The 21,793-nt window shown below is 45.3% G+C and overlaps 1 protein-coding gene across 1 annotated transcript in view; it reads left to right on the top strand.

Moving 5' to 3' along the window:
• The first annotated feature begins 3,033 nt into the window (after positions 1-3,033).
• LOC138599274 (uncharacterized) overlaps positions 3,034-21,793 on the top strand; it is a 31,937-nt gene continuing 13,177 nt past the window's right edge. Inside the window, exon 1 of the mRNA XM_069670836.1 lies at positions 3,034-3,114. Within this exon, the coding sequence (XP_069526937.1) occupies positions 3,034-3,114 (81 nt within the window). The remainder of the gene's footprint in view (positions 3,115-21,793) is intronic.

The following is a 21,793-nucleotide window of genomic DNA, read 5'->3' as shown; positions in this document are numbered from 1 at the left end:
ATTTATTTGCGGCAGACCGTGCAGAGAGTCAGGATTGTTGTTGGCTTTGACTTGAAGACAGCAGACATGATGAGAGGACAGGCTCTTTAAAATAACCCCGTACGTGTTCTTCACTCGCTGCTCGGCCTTTCTCCCAAGGTGTGGTGAGTGAGCGCTAAGTCTCCCACCTGTCATACGCTTTCTTTTGTTGAATAAATAACAACTCAAATAAGCTACAATCACAAATCATGATATTTAGATGTCCCCTCTCCTACACTCTCTCTACATCTCTGGCTACAAAAATCAGTAATCGTTTACAGGCGAAAACACAACTTCCTACTTTCCCTGGGAGACCAACCCACGCTGGCCGATGGATGCAGCTTGTGATTTTGCTCTTGGAATTTTGACTCGACAATCAGTTCTTTAGATGTGTGTGTCCTCATGAATGCTCTCTTAATGTCCCACTGACGTGTTGACTTGAGAAAGTGACACGATTGTGTCATATGTCTGATTGTGCAGTAAAAGGAAGGTGCGCCTCTGTGCCACAGGTGAGCTAATGGGGACGATGTGTGCAGAGGTCAGATTGAACAGATCTGAGCACCAATAAAATGTCTACCAATGTTTCCTGCGTCTTTCTGCTCCTGCTTTCAGTTCATTTCCTCTGAATAATTTAAATGCATATATTATACATGAGAGTGTTTTATGTTCACAGGTGGAGGGAACGCTGCTCTGCTCTGCATTACTCTGCTCTCTCTGTCCGCTCCATTGTTTTCTACATTACATTATCGGGCCGACGCTTTTGTCCGCAGCGGTTTACAAGTTTCTCCATCACACATCAGGAGCAATTTGGGGCTCGATGTCTCACTCAAGGACACGTCGGTGCAGCTCGTTTTGCTTTATCTGGGCCACTTACCAGAGGCGGTGGAAAGAAAAACTATAAATATTTTACAACTTCTTCTGGTTAACGTGATATTTATCTTAAGTATGAATATTTTAACACCGATTGTGTGCAGTAGAAGTTTAACCCTGCAGGGGCATTGCCCGTCCAGGCTGCAGCTTCGTCTCATTCATGCTGGGACACATTGCTGGTTTGATTCTCCAAAAACAGGATACTTGATCAGTTTTCAGTTTAAGACATTAAAGCACCTCAAATCATGTAAAGCTAATATTGTTTTATGGAGACTCTGCTGGCCCATGTTTGCAGCCATGATACAAATCTAACGGCTGCAAAGCAACGATGCTGCGGTTTATATTCCTTAGACCACATGCTGGTTTTAGAGAGCAGGTGTGCGTGCTGACCTCCTCTGGTAGTCTTCCCCACGAGCTGACTGTGTGTGTGATAAAGAACATGTGCTGGAGGCCTTCGCATTATATCATGAAAAGCTTTTATCCCGAGGCGAAGGACCCCACCAGCGACTCCCTGCCTCCTCATGGTGTTTCCATCATGTAGCCTGAGGAGAGCTGTCACGAACAGTCCGACCTCGTCTCTCTCAGCTGAGCACACATCATTAAAATCAAACGGTTACAGTGAATGCACAATCATGCATGTAGGAGGAGAAAACAGCCGATGAATAAAAGATGGCGGCAGAGGACGATGTCAACAAACTGAACCAACATGGAGATTAGATGTTTTTTATGTGATGTCGTGATTCTGACTCTGATCAGCTGCAGGCTGCACACTGCCTCAGACAGTTTCTCCCCCAAACACACAATGTTTAACAATCAGCAGAGGTTTTTAAAAAGCATGCCTTATCAAAGCTCGGGCTACTTGAGTTATCTCAAGGTTTCTCATTCTGAACATCGCTGAGCAAGGTGCAGACTGATTCAGTAGTTTCCTTCTTTAAACTGTCAAAGGTTTAGAAAACCTGCTCCATTTAAAACCTTCCCACGATCCCTGATCTGTATGATGGTGGACTAAAGATGAAATAACACGACAGAGCGGCACATAAAGTCTGAAGAAGGAACCAGAAGAACAGAAATGTGCTGTGCAAGTGCAGTCCACTCACAGTTTACCATTTGTCTTTCTGTAACATAAAACCAAACATCATCTGCATAAAGGCGCATCACAGAGCTCTGTTTTTGTCTATCCCTCTGTGTGTGCAGGACAGCGTCAGTGAACACCCGTCAACCTCCAGCTGCACCGTGTGTTTGGGACACACCAGTGCTGGGGAGAGCATCAAGCGGTGCGCCAGCAGGCCGCTCGCCGTGAAGCTCCTCGCCAACAACCTCTCCTGATTCTGGCAGAACAGAAGGACACAACACGTGAGCTCACGGTGCTTTTTAAAATGTCTGTTTACATTCATGATACAAAAAGATAAAACTGTTTTATCAAGTTTGTCTAGTTTCAGCCACGTCTGTGTCTCCCTCCTCTCGGACACTCTGCCACAGACCATCGCGTCCCCGAGTAGCGAGGCTATCCTGGCCTCCAGCGGTGTGAGCTCGGGGTGCCCTTGCCTCCACCTGTTGCAGACGTGCTCTGGAAGTTCATTCCTCATCCTGGTCTCAACTTTTAAATGCGACCATTTTTTCTTGATTTCTGGCGCCGTCCTCTCCGGTGCACCCGCTGCATTCACAGCAGCAGCGGCGTGGTGCCACACCCTTCACTTTGTGACCGCAGCGCTTTGACCACCAAACAAAATGCTCTGTCTGGCCTCCTCCTCACCTACGAGCACCTTCAGGGTCGGAGGAATGTCTTTTCTTGGCACTTCCTGTCAGTTTCCATGATTCAGCTCGGAGAACCATATAATCAGCAGCATCAATATTCATGAGCTGCTTTTCATTGTTCATGTATGGTTGAATGTGGGCGGGATAAGGAGCAAATCCATTTCTGGGTGGATTGTGACAGAAGGGTAAAATTGCGTGCAGGTTTGCGTGCACATGGTTTTATAAATCAGATTTTACAGGGTTTTCTCCGTAGCTACAGTTTTAGTATGGATTCTACACACTCTTACATAAATGAGAAACATCTTGTCCCTCACCTACAGATAATGTGTGCACAGAAATCTGATTATAGAGATTATCTGACCTCCAAACACACGATTACACTCCGAAAGAATGAGCTACCCAAAGTCCTTCGTGTGCAGGAGGTGCACAGGTGGTAGCCAGTTCTCCCAGCTCATTACCAGCACCAGCTTGGTCAGCGGCCCAACACCTACGAAACAAGATCAGGATGCCGTCCTTAAGGGTTTCGATGTTTAAGGTGTTGTTTGATGAATCACTGTCTCCCCAGCCGGTCGTGGCAGACGGCAGTTCACCAGTGAGGTTTCTGCCTGTTAGAGGAAGTTTCTCCTTACCGCTGTTAAAAGTGCTTTCTCAATGGTTTATAATGTAGACCTGCTTTGTAAAGTTTAATGAGGGGGCGCCGGGTTAGCTCAGAGGTTAAATCGCGTGTCCCGTACACAGAGGCTACAGTCCTCGACCCCTGACCTCCCCACTGTCTCCTCCTGTTTCCGTCCTCTCTCCTTCAGTAACGGCAGAACTTTAACTGACCACCGCTCACACTGATCACACATCCACATTCAACATGGATAAAGTCATCATGCGTTTGAGTTCACCACCTGGTGCACCACGCCTCACTTGTGAGAGGGAAGGACTACACCTGGATCTCTCCTGATCCATCCGCCATGTTGGATAAAAGACTCCTGCTGAACTTTACTTCCTGGATCTGCTTAACCGGATCATGGGAGGCATTAGGCTCATGACTAATGGCATTACTGTCTCTGAGGACATTACTATGGTCTGTGTGTGTGTCTGTGATCTGATTTTAAAGCCACTTAGTCTCAATGACAAATCATCTTTGCTGTGTTTCACGTCTGGCTCACCTCCTCGCGCACAGAGTCTCCGACCCTTCATCAGTCACGTCATGTTAGCAGCGGCAGAGCGATCGCTTATCCTTCAATTAGCGATGATCGCCTCAGCTTAGACTAATCGATTTAACTGATCCTCCTCCTGTGTGCTGTCCTCTGTCATCCTCTCTCTTTCAAGTTTTCATTTGTCATTTCATCTTAATGCGTCTCTCTCTGTCTCGGTCTCGCTCACCAGAATCAAATTTCTCAGGATGTCAGGCTAAAAAATGTCCAACTTGTCTGACTCATAACTTGAAGCAGCTTTGTGCAGGTTTTAGTGTCTGAACAGGAGGATCCCCAAACTCTTAATCCCATTTAAACGTATTGCTGTAGGTGCAATCACCTAATAGAAGTCTACGTCTGCAAGCTGGCAAACGATGAATAGACACATGAATAAATAACAAAGACAAAACCGTCAGAGAGAGCATCAGGCATTACAGAAACAAGACAAACCTCAGCAGCCTCGGAACATGTGTCTCTGTATCGGAACATTTATGGCCACGTGTGGGTTTGGGTGTGTTCCCACTTTGGCATCACCTCTAGATCTGCATCTGAGAGAAAATACCTGCATATAAATCCCACATATAAACACACACACACACACACACACACACACACACAAACATTATACTGGATAAATGAATTCTCTCCTCAGCTTAACGTGGAATTGGGATTCAGCAGACGCACACTCAGAATTTGTAATTGCTTTTTTTTTCACTCTAAAATAATTTTCTGAGTCAGTCAGGCACAGCCGACAAATATTAATGTGAGAGGGACGATCAGCCAAACTGCTGCAGAAAACACAGAGCTGGCACAGAGAGGAGCGTGCAGGCGGACATGTTTATTAATGGGTTTATAATATTAGAAGTTAATGTTGGTCAAAAAGTGAGCACGGCCTTAAACTGTGTGTGGTGAACTTTCTGAGACTCGTGGGAATGTTACCGCTGTGATGGGAGAGAAACAGTCCAAAAACGGGAATGTTCTCCATGTCCCTGTGTTGTGTGGAAACGATCTAAAGCGCACGCTGCAGGTGTATTTAAAGTTTCTGTTATTCATTGGTGTGTTTAGGGCCTGGACACGCCTCATTTTAGGATTGACACACACGCTTGTGCTACGTACACAACATGGATGAGAAAACTTTGTCAGTCTGACACTATGACACTTGTGCTGCTCTGTGGCCCCGTGTTAGCTCGTCTCTGTTTGATATATCGGCTTTTCTAGCCAATCACAAAACAGTAGGGCAGAAAGAGGAAGAACTGTATTGGGGATGTTTCGCCCGGCCGAGGGGAACCGGAGCGTAAAAGTGACTCCTCCCTTTTCCCCAATCCCAAGAACGGTAAACATGACATCAGGGAGAGCAATGCCACGATAACAAACAAAACGATCTGTCATTATATCCAAACTAGCTGACCTCAACGAAAAGAAAGATGTGAATGTGAGGGATCTTACCGCACTCCCGAACATCAACAGGAGGAAAGAAATGAGTGTCGACAACGACGATACCACAGGCGCAGGGTCCGGTTGGAAGTGGAGAAAGAAGGCGGAGTGAAGGCCGCTTCCACAGCTCCCACTTTAAAACAGTCATCATCCCCGATCATCACCTGCAACTTAGCACACAGGAGGAGAGAACAGCGCCACCTCCAGGCAGGGAGGATGAACGACACAATCACATACGTGCACATATTCATAACTAAAATGATTAACAGGAAGAGGTGAGCTTACCCAGCGAGCGGCTCCAGCATACATTAGATGCTACAAACACAGAACATAGATTTCTGGACAGTTGCATTGTGGGTAATGTTGGGGCTGTTTTAACGAAGAATAAAGTGTGGAAGAAAAAGAAACACGTCTTTGTATGATGTTTGACCTTTTCCTGTTTTCCTCTAAAAGTGAGGATTGAATGGAAACACGATGGATGTTCTGTCAGATGATGTCTGTATTCCACCTCCTAAACAAGCCACCATTACTGTCTCTGCAATAAAACCCAGCACTCACACACACGCTCTGCCAGTGTCGCCTGCAACTCCAAATCAATGGGCAGTCATGAATCAAATGCCCTCCGTCTCCCGCTCCTCGATACTGAATTAATCAGCATCGATTCCATCGGAGAGTCGGGAGAAGTCAAACTCCGATGATGCTGCGGATGAAATTCAGCTCACTCCTCTGCTGTTAGGCGAGAGATGAAGAGAATTTGAAGTTTGGGACCCCAGAGAGAAGCAGAGGGAGAAGGTAATCCAAGGCTAAAGCGTCCTGAGCACTGAATTAATCTCAGCGTGCAGCTTATTTGACAATTTATTTATTTTATTCTCGCACTCATATCTGCTCTAACTCTGAAGAAAGGAAGCCTGAGGACTCAGAATTAAGTATGGAGGAGAAGTCAAACTGCAAATCAATTTCCCTTCAAGCGTCATAAATACAATCAAAGATGATGAGGCTTTATCATCGCTAATGTGTCCCCGCTGATTCATCGCAGCTGATACAACTTTTCCTCATTCATCTCTTAACTTTTTTAAACACAGAGCTTATACAGAAGTCTGTGTGTGTGCCACAGAGTGAGGAGTCTGTCTCCAGCTGATCGAGCTGTGCAGGGGCCTGAAGGTCGGGGCGATGCAGGAGGCATCCTTACGTGGTGTGCTCTGTAGCAGGGCCGCAGGGCAGACGAGGAAACTGTTAAACGAGTGTGAGGAATAAACAAATGAGACGCCTTGTCCTGAGGAGCTGCTGTTAAGGATATTTTTAACGTTAGAGCTAAGCTAACGGTTTCCCCTGATCAAAGCTGTGCTAATCAACTCCCCACTTACACAGAAACATGAGAGAAGTATCTAACTTTAGTCAGTAATACACGTTTCCTTTTATACAGCATTAGCATCTTTAGCATCTCTGCTAATATGTGCCTCCTTACCTGCCCAGGTTTATATCGCTGACCTCTCGTGTGTCGTTAAATCCCCCTCAGATTCCACATCGTCTTACAAGAAAAGCTCCAGCCTAGAGACAGGCTCGTTCTCACAGACTCAGCTGCTGTGATTCACCCCGAGCTGAAGAGTAAACTGTCTCTCTTTGATGTATAAGTCAGGAGAGGAGACGGGGACATAGAGACAGAAACATCAGGACGCAGAGGCTTTAACATGGCGGCGCTTCTGAAAGCTCCAGGGCAGCTCCCCTCTGATGTCCAGCAGGCCTGGAGCTCCGTCCTGAGCTGACCTGAGGAGGACGAGCCCCGGATCCACCGAGCCTTCATCTTATATTCTACCATTAAAGCCCTGAGGGCAGGAGAGCTGTGTACGCTCCTCATCAAAACAACTCGGCTACATCTGAAGGTGAGGCCTGCTCCAAAATACATTTAGAGAACGCTTCCACATATATCAACAAAACTAGGAACATGTAAATATGCTCAAAGGGCTCTGAAACACTTTGCTCCTGCTGAAATGTGAGTGTGAAACTCAAACCGGCTGGAATGCAGGAAGTCTGCTGGAGGACCGGGTGAATCGTGGTTTGTCAGAACTCACGGTCTTCCTGGGAACTCGTCTGCAGAGTTTAAAGTCACGTGACAGCATTGTTTTCCTACACTCTCCTGTCGAAGCTTAACTTCACTCGTTTACAATCTCTGAACCAATCAGCTGTCTTCTGTTGTCGACTTCAAGACGTCCTCCTCCGTGCGCTGCGTTGTTTACAGTCCAGTCAGCAGCTTGAGAAGCGACCGTGTGTTCAGATCAGAGTGCGGTTTACACTCTTCCCAGTGCTTAATTTTGTATGAAAGTAAGTCGTAACTTTTGAGATTAAAGTCGCCTGTCGTCTCTTCACCTGTATTTTTCATGTGGGCGTGTCCCTCTCTGTCCGCCCCTTTCATGAAGTAATCACAGCCCAGGACAGCCGCCCCACGGTCACCTTCACTGGGGTCACTGCCTGCAGCTCTCCTCCTCCTCCTCCTCCTCCTCCTCCTCCTCCTCCTCCTCCTCCTCTCATCACCTCGGCAGTATCTGTGTGTCAAACTCTGTGAAGGAGACCAGAACGTGTTCCCTATACTTAAATTTGAGCAATCAAATCCAGAATAGTTTCCTCAGCGGACCGTCTGTGTGGCTTTAAGGCTCGCTCAAACCTGCCGACTGTGTGGAACAAAGTACAGAGACAGGCCAGACTTTTCCTCTCTGCAGTATAAGGGAATATTTTGTGCAGGCAGCACTTTGTGCATCCTTTTAAGAGTGCAGCACTTGTAGAATTGTCTGCACATTTACAAGAAATGGACTCCACGTTCTGACCATTCAAAGGAAACCAGGAGTCCTCAGATTGATGTCCTAACCTTCAGACATTTGTTTCGCTTCGTTGCAGTAAAATCTGAACTGAACTTACATTGACCTGAAAGTCTCTGCAGGAAGCTCCATCAGTGTGAAGAACCCAGCCGAGCAGGGGGAAATATTCAGATATTATGTTGAGCAGGAAGATTCTCAAGACGAAGCAACAAGCCACATTTAAACACACATGCTCACTAGTGCATGAAGGCACACGTGTCCCTTAGCACAGCCATACGGACACACAAACACGCCCTCTCATCCACGAGTTCAGTCCTCAAGCTTCTTTTAGAGACTCATTATGATAACACAAAGTGATATTGTGGCGATCCGTTCAGACTTACCTTCCACGTTACCTGTTCACGCCCCAATCACGACGCTGCTGGCGAATAATAAACATGATGATGCACGGAAACAAGATGGCGGCTCTCTGGTGCCCCAGCCTTTTGACAAATAAATTCCACCGTAGTTTTAATCCCTCGGAGTTTAGCCTTCCCGCTAAAGACGCGTCATCTCCGGATTCTCCCCGTGAGGAACTCGCCGGTTTAAGAGGAGCCTCTTGTTCCTGGCGATGCTGAGATTAAAACGTTTGCATGGGGAGACGTACCGCAAAGAGTCGGTTGTATTGCTGGCAGAAACACATTGAGTTTGCAAAGGGTCTGTTTTCAGCATGTCCCACCACACACCTGGACGAGAGGTGTGTGCTGGTGAGGAAGTGGGTCGGCAGGAGAGAAGAGTCTGCAGTAACATTTAGCTGTCATCAGAAGTTGACACCAGGACAGACGCTTCTGTAACCCAGGCAGGAAACCCTGTTCTTCTGTTTTATCAGCTCTGTTCCAGCCGGAGGAAACATGGTTTCATTAGAACAAAGGAGCGCGGGGAGCAGAGAGGTCTGGTTATACAAGCCTGCACGGCCCCCCCTCATCAGTCACCTGCTGCTGAGTCTGCTCCTCCACTCTCCATCCCGCTCCGTCTCTCTTATCCTCTCCTTCAGGCCTCACCCGCTGCTCCCTCTCATCTGTCTCAGCCACACAGGGAGTCTCCTTCTCGGGGGGACACCTGATGTCAGCTGAGTCCCCCCCCCACCTGCTGTGTTTAATGCTGCACTTCTAGATCATCAGGAGACAGGCAGTAAGAAAACACACAGCATACCTGTGTGTTAGAGGATGCCTGCACCTTTATTGACGGCATCAACTTGTATTAATGGATCTTCTTAGGATGCACTGTTCTTTCTTTTTGTGTTTGTAATGTTAATATCCACAAATGTATGACCATAAAGGAGGTGGCACCAAATGTACCATCTCCAACAGACTGGTTGGATTGACCAAAGCTTTTGGAAACCATTTTGGTCGACCGCAGGCAGGTGTGTCCATCCTGCAGCTCTGCAGCTTTGGCTGCAGAAACAGTGGAGAGCAGGTGAAAAGACTCAAACACGTCCTCCTCAAACACTTTTTTTAGTGTTTAGTTTTTGAACATGTCATGTACTCAATAATGTTCTCCTTTTTGCTCTGAACAAAAAGGATTCCACTTTTAAAACAGTTTAAAAAAAAATACCCAGAACAGACATGATGCTGTAGCGCTGTAGGGCAGCTAGACGGCGATGCGTGTTGCTTGCTCAACAGAGCCAACATTCATTTCCTTGTCACAACCCGAGGTGGAGGTGTCCCCAGAAAAACAACAAACAGGTCTGCTAGCTACGTTTCTCGCTCGCCCAGCATGCATCTTCTTCTCCCCAGAACGCCGAACTCCCGCTTAAAAGTAGCTTTATAACAATAACTGTGTTCCCTCCCCCGGAACCACTTCTCAGCTTACTACTCACCATGGTCGACACCTCCCTCAACAAACTGCAAAACAACAGCAAACTTGTACCCAGCGTTACAGTATTATAAAGTCTAAAGTTATTAAATACTGTGATTGTACCCTCATAACGTCATTGATTCAGCATTAATCAGTGGTGTCCTCAGGCTGTTTGAGGGGCGGAGCCAAAGGAAATAAAAAGGGCACCAGCTGTGTGCCATGGGGCACCAGCGCGCAGAAGGTTGTGAAGAACAACAGAGCATGGTGACACCAAACTCTGGTTAAGATTAAAGTGTAATATTATGTGAGTACAAGTTATACAAAATGCCATAACAAGCTAACATGCTAACAAACTAGTTTACTGGCTCCAACCGGGAATGCAGATGAGGTAAAATCATGCTCTCATATAACTGTTCTTCTAACAGGGTAAATTTAAAACACAACAACAGAGGCAACAAAGGCCCAAAGAGAAGCCTCATCAGTCGTACTCGTTACTCCTCAACACGCTCTCAGAGCAGACCATCATCATGGCTGCGTCTGTGCCAAGATAACACAGATACAATTCACTGTCAGACTGTTTGAACAGGTTATATAAACTGGCCAATAATATCATTATTAGACGGGCTGCTAACACCTTGTGTTTTGTCTTTATAAAGGCCACATACTACAGGTCAGAGGGCTGGATCTGAGGTGGAAAAAAGTGACTTGACTTGACTTGAGCAAAGATGACGTCACAGCGCTGTGCTGTTGTATTTGGTATCATTACAACCTTTGTCCATCACAGCATGAAGGCAGCGAACACTCGTCTGCATTCATGTTGGTTCAAGACGTCTGATACAAAATACAGAATTTGGACATGAAGTAAAATGAGGAAGAGGAATTTTTGCCTCTTCTATTTTATCATGTAACACTCCCGAAAATGTTAGCTTGGAAGTGGTTGAATGCTAACTTTAGCTCATGTCTTACAATAGCTAACTGGTCATATAAAATGACCGTAAGTTTTTATTGTCTTTTAATATGCTAATCAGTCAGAAAGCGGTGAAATTAAAATTAGTCAAATTCTCTACATTTGTACAATTTCTGACCTGGAACACAGAAACATCACCTTTAGTGTAAAAGTGGTCAATGATCTGGGCACCATGAATATTTGTACCAAATATTGGGCCAATGCATCCAGTGGAAATTGAGATATTTGAGTTAAAACCAAAGTGGTGGATGAACAGAAAGCTAGCTACAAATATGAGCCAAAAATAGTTGCATTGGAACCGGCAGAGCGATGTAATCTTTGTGAGTAGAGATGTGTTTGTATTTGCATAATATTCAGCTCATAGAGGATCCATGGACAGATCCTCTGCAGCCTCAGCAGCATCTCTACGAGCTTTGAGTTTGAAGTTAGAAAACAGCTGTTGCAGAATGCTGCTGCTGTCTTCCTGGGAGGTTAGCTCGGGGCTCCGTAACAGACATCTCCTCTGCAGCAGGTTTAATGTGCAGTAAGTGATCCTGGCAGAATGATCCTTTAAACACAGCTCACCACATAAATACTTCTGTTTGAGGACGGATGGTATTCTCCCTCCGATCTCTGTTGGCAGCTGCACTATGTTTCCATTTAGCAGATTTAATGATGCCACATGCACAACAAGTCGTCTGCTTAACACACACACACGAAAACAAACATGATCCACACACACAGGAGTGAGCAGCGAGCGCACAGACAGAGAAATGAAATAACACAGACTCACACAGACTAATGGTATTTGCAGAGAGAGATGTAATAAATCTTCTGCTGCTGCTGCTGCCACCTGTTTTTACTGCAGAGGCTCCGCTGCTGGCATAAATTAATGATCCGGCTGAGAGTCGGTCCTCTGAAGACCTGAGGGAGGCACGAGGAGGGAGACACGAGGAGGAGGAGGAGACAGGAGGAGGGGTGGGATGAGTGGAGAGGATGGAAAGAGAGAAAGTTGGACGAAACATTTGGGCCTAAATTTGAGCCTCAGCAGAAGTTCTGGAGGTTATCATTGTGTGTGTTTCTCTAAAGGCGAAGCAGCTGTGTGTTTGACGCTGCCCATTTGTTCTCTATGTAGATGCTTTATATTTGTGTGTCAGCAACAAAAGTAACGGGTAAATAAATAGACTCAGTCGCAGGTTTATTAAGTTCAACGAACACCACAGTCCTGCTACAAATCCTCCCATGCAGCTTCCACTGCTCAGGGAGTGTCGAGACTGTTTGTGGGAGGTGCTGCTTCAACTGTATAATTCTTTCAGAGGATGTAGTTGATGCATTTTGTTGAATTTTATTGTGCGATACGTTCTCGTTAATAGACTGAAGTGAATGAATCTTAAGTGTTTGGGGCAGGAATGCCAAAGAACAAGAAGGGGAGCCGATGCAGAAGTGCCCTGAACCTGCCTTCTTCCAGCAGGGGGCGACTCCCCTGCCTGTTACAGAGGTGTGATCCTATAGAAGTCTATGAGAAAATGCTCCTCCTTCTCTCTTGACTTATTCCCTTAGTAAACATTAACAAGTTTATGGTCTCAGTCTCTAGCTTCAAGTCTTCTTCAACACAGCATGATGTTCATTTAGTCACTGATGCTCCCATTGAGAGACACACAGACCAGGAAGAGGGGGAGGGTTTAGGGCGGGGCTACCTGTGATTGACAAGACTCTACCATGATTGCTTGTCAGCAGGATAGTGACGTAGGAATGCCAATCCAGAGGTTCAGTAGTTAAATTACGTGTGCCATGTACAGAGGCTCAGTCTTCAACGCAGCCGCCGCAGGTTTGACTCCAATCTACGGCCCTTTGCTGCACGTTATCCCCGCTCTCTCTCCTCCTCCGTTTCTGACTCTATCCACTGTCCTATCAAATAAAGGCAAGGACCAAAAACACAATCGGTGTCCTCAATATTCGCCCAAATATTTTCTCTTCTAGTTCCAAAAATCCAAGATGGCGACTGCCTGAATTCCAACCTCAAGGGAGGCGAACAAATCAGTGGCTGATGTCTCTGTGGCTATAGTGAGCAATAGTGACCAAAGACTGAGGGCTGTCACTTAGGGTGGTCCGTTTTATGAAGGCAGTTTGAATGTTCCTAATGTATTCCTTTAAACACGTTTTATCTCCGTCTTTATAGATGAACAGTATTAGCTATATGTCCATGCAGGTTCTAGTCGGTGGGTTGAATACAAATGAACACATTTACCTCATTCTAGTAATGGATCAGAAGACGCTTTGATTTTTGCTGCCTTAATGTGCAGGTGTTTTTAAAAGCAACGATGAATGGCATCAGCCGGAGCCACAGCTTCTTTAATAGAAAGAAAGTCTAATAAAAAAGGTAAACCATGAAAAGAAACCAGCCTTGGAACATAAACGTATTGAAAGTGTGTCATCCACTTCACTCCATTTGCCTGATCTTTACTTCATATTTCACTTTCATCAAACATTATTTCCCACAAGCCAACAGGTTAAATGTCTCCAGCTTTATAGAGCAGGTGTCAGGCGGAGCGTTTTGTATTTGCAGCCTGTGATAATTATTCTGCTTTTGTCCCAGTTGCTTTGTTCCTGGTTTGCTTTGTGGTAGTTTGTGTGTTTTGTCTCCCTGAACTAATACGTCTCTGAAGTCTTCCTCCTGCATGAGGTCTGCATTTGGGTCCTACGATAACGAACATGGACAAGAGTTTCAATACTGAAGCGATGCTGTTGAAGATTCTCTCTTATCTCGATTTGAAAGCCACGGGTAACCCAGATACACAACAGTCTTTTACCTGTAGGGTCAAAGGTTAATAAAAGGATGCATCTGAACATGGTCATTAACGTTTCTGAACTTTTCTGATACTTGGTTTACTGGGATACTGGGCTCAGGTTTCTGAGCGCACCTGAATGCAGCATCCCCCCGAAACACGGCAGTGAGGGACACATGCCCCGACTTGTTGACGTCAGTGATCGTAAGTGAATGTAAGTTAGCTTTGCACTGATGTTGTGACTTTTCAGTCTTTATTTGTATATTGTTGATAACTTTGTGCAGGCAGAGCGCACACACTCGTGCTGAGTTAATGTCGTAGCATTACGTCGAGCTTTTTAGGGAATCATCGAGCATAGGCAGAATTAGAGCTTGTTTTATTAGCGGAAAATGTCAGCAGAAAAATGACACATCTGACAATGGCAATATGTCATTTTCAAGCCATTACCTGCAGATAACGTGCCGATAATATTGTGCATCCCTCATGATATGGATAGCTAAGCATCCTGTAGTTTGTCGTGTGCAGTTTCAGTACAGATGAGCCAGGCAGATGTCAATCAAAATGTGATCTGCAACGCCTTCACAGTCTTGAGAGACGGGCTGAACAACAAAAAGCTGTCACTATTTATTTAAACCCCAGAAACAGAAGCCTCCTCACAGGGGAAATTAACCTCTTTAATGAGGGATCCAATTAAGTTACCTGAGTGGAACTGTAGGTTGACCGTAGGTTACATTAACACATTGTATTGCAGATGGATGTCTCTGATTGGGTCACACTCAGGCCAGTTTGATGTGGCACCACACTTCTAAACAGCCCTCAGACCCTGCAGGAGGAAGCCTGCTCCCTGCGTTTGAAGACATTTCATTCATTTCCTTGTTAATTAATGGACTTAGTAATAACACCCATCTGTTTGAAGCCTGTCGTGTCATTACTAAGCACAAACATGCCTTCCTACATCACAAGCATGTCTCCCATCAGAGGCTGAAGCAGCGCTGTTAAGTGTCCAATAATTGCCCACTGATACCGACAGTCTGCTTTAGAGTAGATTCAGTGTAAACGGGCCTAATTATTTCATGTGAACACTTTTATTCAAACACAGCATTTTGCATGAGAACATCAAATAAGGAAGTAATCTGCTCGTACAAACAAGCGCACGAGCCTCGCTTCAAAGCAAATGAGCTCAGCTCATGCATATAAATGTACAGAGTCGGCCTGCGATGGTTACACTGCAGAGACGACGCAGGCGGAGGGAGGCTTTAAAATAGAGTATGTCAACATCAGTGAGCGTTCGCCTCGTGGGTGCACACGCAGAGCGTCTGTGATGTTTGATTCCCCCTCGCTGGATGAAATGGTTTAAAAGAGACTCTGATTGTGTCCCCAAAGCTGCTGCTGTGGCTGAGCTGCATGAGATCACCTGAGCGAACAAAGACTTTACCGCGTGTGCCGCAAAGTTTCACTGAAGTTGTTTGCAATGGAATTTTTTTCCTGTATAAACACAAAGTCCCCTAGATTATTGATGACAGTTCAAGCTCACTGACAATAAGCAATCAAGTTTCGTGTTCGATAGTTTAAAAGAAAATCTCTTAATATGTTTGAAGGAAGCAGCATGACCTCCACCTCTGATTCTGATGGAGCACCTGTACAGATGTTAGTCACTGAGGATCCTGTGCTGTCAGGGATTATTATTGTTACAGGTAGTTTAGAGACAGAAATAAAGCTAATCAAATCTTTCAGAAAGACAAAAAAATGGTGCTAACAATAAGCTAACTGATGTGCTGTTAATTGCTAACATTCCCAAGCGGTGTTCCTTGATCAGTGATTCCCCTTGATTCCCAATCAAGGTGTATTGGTAGCAAAGACGGTGAAAGTGGAGGATTCTATCATTCCAAGTCAGCTGAACAGATCCCTTGACGGAGTCCAAACTCTCGCGCTTGAGATGCAGAGAGACGATGAGGCTCTGATGAGCTCAGTCAAAGGACCTCGGGCAGCAGGTGTGACGAAAACTGGAGGTGAACGGGGAGGAGGCTTTTATCGATCAGACACTGAAATGACGAGACTATCTTTATCAAAGCTACAACTGGCAACAGCTTCTTAAGACATGACAACTTTATTAATGTCAAAGGTCAATCTAGCTTTTACAATCCACACAGCACGTACGTACACTCACAGACAATCAGGAGTCTGTCAGAGACAAGCACACACAGTCACACCTTCATGTGGCCCCATGAATAGTGACTCACACAAATTCACACAGGTCAAAGTTCAAAATCAATAATAAATTAAATAAGTCATTCTAGGATGCGTTGCACATTGCATTATATAACTACTTTCTGTGAAGGTCGATGCTTACAGCCGTGGAGACCAAGTGTTAAAGCTCTCTTGTGGTTAAACACAAAAACAGGAGCAAAGAATAAAAGTGTTTATTCCAGGAGTCGACTGTCGAGGTTTAACAGCCTGACAGCAGAAGGAATGAAGGACTTAGTGGTTAGTTTCCCTGTGGGGCGATTTGAAGCTGCGGCCTGAGGGCATCATCGTGAATTCAGCGAGTAGGACGTGGTCATGTTGGGTAATAATTCCTTTAGCTTCTTGGACCACACGCTCCTCCCAGAGGGAGCACGAGTCTCTCTGCTGGACTTTTTGGAGCAGACCTTAACAATACTATCTAGGCCCATGGTTCTCAAGTGGTGGGTTGGGACCCAAACGTGGGTTGCGGAGCTGTTTTCAGTCGGTCGTGGATGTGTGCTTAAAATAAAAAAAAAAGGTGCGGCAAAAAGTCTATGCTGCGCTTTTATTTTGAAGGACATGGGTTTCCTGTGACGTGCGTGCAGTGGAAGTGTTTATTCACACTCCTTGTAGGCACTGATTGGATAATCCCAGCTACAGTTACATTTACATTCTTGAAACTTGATGAGCCTGACAGCAGTTACATTTATGTTGCAGGATTTTAGTTTATTTCTGTGGGAAAAAAAGTTTCTGATGAAATGAATTGTAGAGATAATATTTTCCTTACATTGTTACCTGCCGGTCAGGTAGCCGTCTCAGGTCCAAACTGCACCATTTTTTATGAAATACATTTGAGTGAGAAATTTGGGTTGTGATTTGTCATGAAGGAGGTGGTGGTTCGTCCTGAGGCCAGTGGAGAACCACTGAACCAACACATTAAGGGAACAGACTTTATATACATGATGGCAAAAATACAAAGATGGTGTTACAGACGTTACAGGAGTTTAGCTTCCTCAGTCAGTGAATTCTTTGTTGACCACGCTGAGCGATCGATTCTGCGTTCACACTGAACTTTAACTGGGAGCCGAACACAGTTCACAGATAGGCGTCAACAATCTGAACATCCTTGCCATGTTTACCTTTTTATTTAGGCAATGACCTCTAGTGACCTCTGATTTCAGGGGCAGAGGTAGAAGTTGGGAGACGTAGCGTTAGGAACGTAAGGAAGTCCTTTTTGGCAGGCGGTTGGGAGGCGATTTCAAAATGCTGACCACATGATTAAAGTTACCATCAACTGAAAATAAATACAAACAAATTCACAAAAGAAAAAGAAAAACAAAAGACACAAAAATCCAAGAAATAAAAAACACACTTATCTAAAAAAACAAAGGTTTTTTTTACTGAAATAAAAGAAGATAAATACATTTACAACTGGTGTAAATGTGCTGGCTTCATGTGAGGGTTCAACAACTGAAACGATCCCTTAGTTCAGTGTTTAGTTTTCGGAGGGGAATCTGACTTCAAGTTTAACAAGATTAGTCGTGTTAGTGCGAGAAGAGCACACGCAAAACATTTAGATTGGGCCAAATAACTCGACCAAACCGGTGGGGGCCAAATGTGATAAATCAATGCCCTCAGTCGGCTGATTGAAGTGTTACAAGGGACAGAGACAGCAGGGAGATCCTTCTGATTTAACTTTTCATATTACAGCTTCACTTGATGGAAAGACAAAAAAGTTAAAGTAAAAGAAAAGGTCAGAAAAGATGAGGATAAGACGAGCAGGAGACAAACAAGATTACGAGCAATTTGGCGGCATCAGAGAGCGCATGAATACCAATCATGCAGGACGAGGAAGACGTCTCCTTGAAGGTTGAGATTGATAAACACTGAGGGGAGAAGGAGGTGATGTAAGACGCTTAAATGCTACATGCTAATCCTGTGAGCGCCCGACATGCATCATAAAGCCATGTCACCACACACGCTCCGTCTCAAGGTTAGACAAAGTAAGAGACAAAGAAAAGCTGCGTGAAGGAAACAGATGCAGCTGCATGTGAACATGAGCAGTCTGTAATCAGTCAGAGGGCTGAGCAGCAGCTGCTGAGGCCGAGGCAGATCAACCAATCACCGATCAGCTCGTCGTCTCTGTTTTAAGACCTTTGTTTTAAACATGTACAGCTGCACAAATCAGAACTCATCTTGTCTTTCTGTTTATGTCAACGCAGCACCCTGTGACAGTAAACAAGACATTCTTTGTGTTTGTTGTGTGAGCGCGGCCTGCTGTACTCGTGTATTAGTGTTAGTGACGCCCTCCAGCACAGTGAGAGCATCACACAGACACGGATCTACGAACACTGAGAGGAGACAGGATCTGTAAATCCTGAACAGAAAATCGTTCTCAATGAATAAAATATTCATGCTGTGATCTCTAAAGTTCAGAGAGACAGATATAATTCAGTTTTCCCATAAACGGTTCTACAAAACTCTGGTTGTGTGGTGAAGGTGAAGGAAAAGACTTTGGTCATAGCAGATAAAACATGTGGAAGGTTTGGGATGTACATGGGAAAGGCTTCTTCCTCCTATTTACCCAGTGACTGTTTATAAAGATGGCCGACGCGTCTCCTCCTCTCGCTGTACAAAAGTGAAGCCTAGACCCCCCCGGAGCGGGCGCTGCCATCCTGCTCTTCTGTATCCAGAGTGTGTGCAGCAGAGATCGGCTAGAGGCGCCGCAGTATCGACTCCCCGCCCCTTCCTCTACCCGACACACACCTTTACCTGTGTCCTTGGCGTGTTGGAGCCCTCAGGTGGGCTCAGTCTGCAGCAGAACAGCTTCTTGTGTCGGTCTGAAGCAGATATTCACACTGATGGAAAGTTCAGTGACTGTAGTGTTAGTGTTAGTTACGTCTCCTCTCGCCGTTTCCAGAACGCTGCAGGAGCCCCATTTGTCAACAGAGCTGTCAATCATGAGGCCACACCCCCTTTTTATAGCATCAAATAACTAATTAAAAGTAAACAGAAAAATGAACACTGTGACATAAATCAGCATGATAAGAACTAACTATAATGACAGAAACCATGTTTGAGAAAAATGTATTTTATAGTTTGTCCCATCTGTTAACATGGAGGAGGCGGGCTTTATGAGCTATACTGCAGCCAGTCAGCAGGGGGCGACAGAGAGGGTTTGGCTTCATTTGTAGGGAGCTGTCATGTCGGCCATCTTTTTATACATTCTGTGCATTGAACAGTAAATGTGGATTCAGCTGGTTAATTCCACAATTAGACATCTACCATCGCTGGTGATTTTCATCGACTGAACATTGATCATCATGTTTGGAATAAATGGTGAGAATTCTGTTAAGCTTCAACCGCCCAGGGTCTTTATCTCCTCAGAGTGACTGTGCCCGTTCAGACGTGCACTCTGCTTATGAAACACTTCTGCATAACTCTGAATCATCATTAGTCTCAGCAATAATGCGACGTCCTCCAGGAGCCCTGCTGTCATCTCAGGGTCTAATTAAATTGGTCAGAAGATTAATGGAGTTGTGCTCCCGCTTTGACCTGCGATAGAAATGAAAGAATTACAGCCCTCTGATTTCAGTGTGCTTTCTGTGTGTGTGTTCGTCAGTTGTTATCTTTTTCAATCTGCTTGTTAGGCAGCTAATTTCCCTCTCGTAGCGTCTGCTGCACCCACCTACCAGGCTAATCATGGAGCGGGTTTTTATTCTGTAATTTCTTCATCTTCGCTTCTTGTCGTTTTGTGTCGTTGCTGACTCCAGAGGAGGATTCTGATCACAGGCGTCCTAATAAACCCGCTGCTGTCAGCCGGAAATACACACAGACTCTAATTGGACTGATAGATGTGGATAAGACGCTCTGATGGGGACGGGCCATTCGGCTTGAACTCTGGATTTCAAGCTGTGAAGCACTTTGGGAGATTTTACGAGCTCATTGAGAGACGAGGAGTTACGCTTGTCAAGAGCTTAGCGCTGATAGATGGAGGATGAAAAGGTGGCGAGTCCTGATTTAGACAGAAACACTTACAACCACCGTCTTAGTGCGCGGCTATGTGGAAGAATAAATCAGGATTATTCATTACAAGACTATTAAGAAAGCAGAGAAGATTTCATTAGCAAGATAGTAAACTAGTATAAACACAGTTGCACTGAAATATCGGTCCTTCAAGCTGTTGGTAACATTATTAAAACTGTAAACATGCAGTCGTACATGAGAGAGATAATCATGTTCCTCTGGCTCCTCCCACTGCTCCTAATGGCATTTGTAAGAATCCAACGCTCCCGAAACACAACAACCAATCAGAGCCGAGCAGTCTCTCAGGCTGCTGTCAATCACACGCTGCGCAGCACCACTCCTCCGCGCATGCTCACACGGTCACGCTCAGTTTCTTCAGTGTTCAGCTTACACTTAAATGTTCTCAACATCAGTGAGTTACTGCTTAGCTGGCTCTGTTTTTTCCACAGTCTCTGTTAGCAAACTAAGTGCTGCTGGCTGCGGTTGTTGTCATTTCACGTTTTTACTGGTGTGTCCGGCATATTGTATATCTGGCTCCTTCAGTTGCCGTGGTTACTAGCCTGCGTGCGCATGATAGCCTCCTCTGCGGGGAGGTCTTTGGAGGCAGGACTGAGCGCCGCGGAGAGAGAGGGGGACGGACGCAAAGTCCGCTCTCGTCTCCATCTTACCTACTGCAGCTCTAACGGGTTTTATCTGCTTCTGGGGTGTAACTGACCTGGTGGTTTATAATAACACAGATTTACCTTTATTATGTGTTATTAATTACAACTCAAAGTTCTGCCATTGCTCAGCACAAGAATGTGTTCTGTGCGCATGAACCAGACTGTAGCAGAGACAGACTCATACACGCAGTCGTTCTCAATCAATGTTAGGAATATTACCTGACTGTCATTCAGTGGTGTGTAAAACACATTTACTCCAGAAATGAAAAATAACTTTCCTCCCCTGAGAGCCATAAATGAAGAGCAATTATCATTTTTCCCTGAAAGAGGAACCCATTACCGTCACCGAATGGAAGCTCGGCTCGGAGAGTTTCCACGGCGTGAGATCATCCACTCGTCTGGTTTACTCAGCCTCAATTCAGGAAGTTAATTCCCCTCTCTGTGGCCTTTAATAATAATCGGCTGTAATTTGCATTTGAAGGGAAAGAGACACAAAATAGGCTGACGTGGACTTTGTGATGAGGAAGCACAGAGGCAAATGTCATGTGAGTGTTTCTAACAGACAAAGTCAGCCTCGATTTAAAACAAACACCACAGTGTGTGTTTTTATTTATTTTACAGCAGCTGCTGATTTCTCTTGAGTTCAGTCATTTTTCATCAAACTTGTTTTCAGATTATTTCTGTGCCTTTCTTAGGGCGAGAGGACAGCCGATGGTGTCGGAAACATGGGAACGCCGCACAGCAAGGGCCCGAGGGCTGGAGTCGAGCCCGGGGCCGCCGCATCGAGGACTGCACGGTTTAAACGCTGAGCTGAGCCGGTGCACCACCTCTGTTTCCACACAGAGGTTTCAGTGTTGCAGGAACAATAAAATACTTTCACTGTGCAGCTTTGCAGTTCATGCAGACATTATGCTAAATTAAATTCTTACGACTTTTTCTCAAACTACAGGAAACAAGGTTGTTTGATTTCACACGCGACGTGAGCTTTCATCCTGTAATAGACTATCACTGGTCAGGTATCAGGATCGGTACGGGGAAGGAAACATGGTACTGCTACTTTAAATTGGACTGGATTTCAACAATGAGGTGGCAGAAACCAACATATATCTGCAAACAGCCGAATGAGACCGAAGTCATCGGCCCATCCTGAAGCAGAAGCGAAAGTCAATGTCATGCATCCGTTTTTATTTTGTGAGCAAAGCGTTTTAAGAGGAGCCGTTTTTGCAGAGGTCGTTTCCTCTGA

Source organism: Semicossyphus pulcher, unplaced genomic scaffold (genome assembly GCF_022749685.1).
Source record: "Semicossyphus pulcher isolate SPU_LCO1_2020_fin unplaced genomic scaffold, fSemPul1.0.p SCAF_20, whole genome shotgun sequence".
Lineage (NCBI taxonomy): Eukaryota > Metazoa > Chordata > Actinopteri > Labriformes > Labridae > Semicossyphus > Semicossyphus pulcher.
Note: the sequence above shows the minus strand (reverse complement) of the source record. Positions and strands in the feature narration are given on the sequence as shown.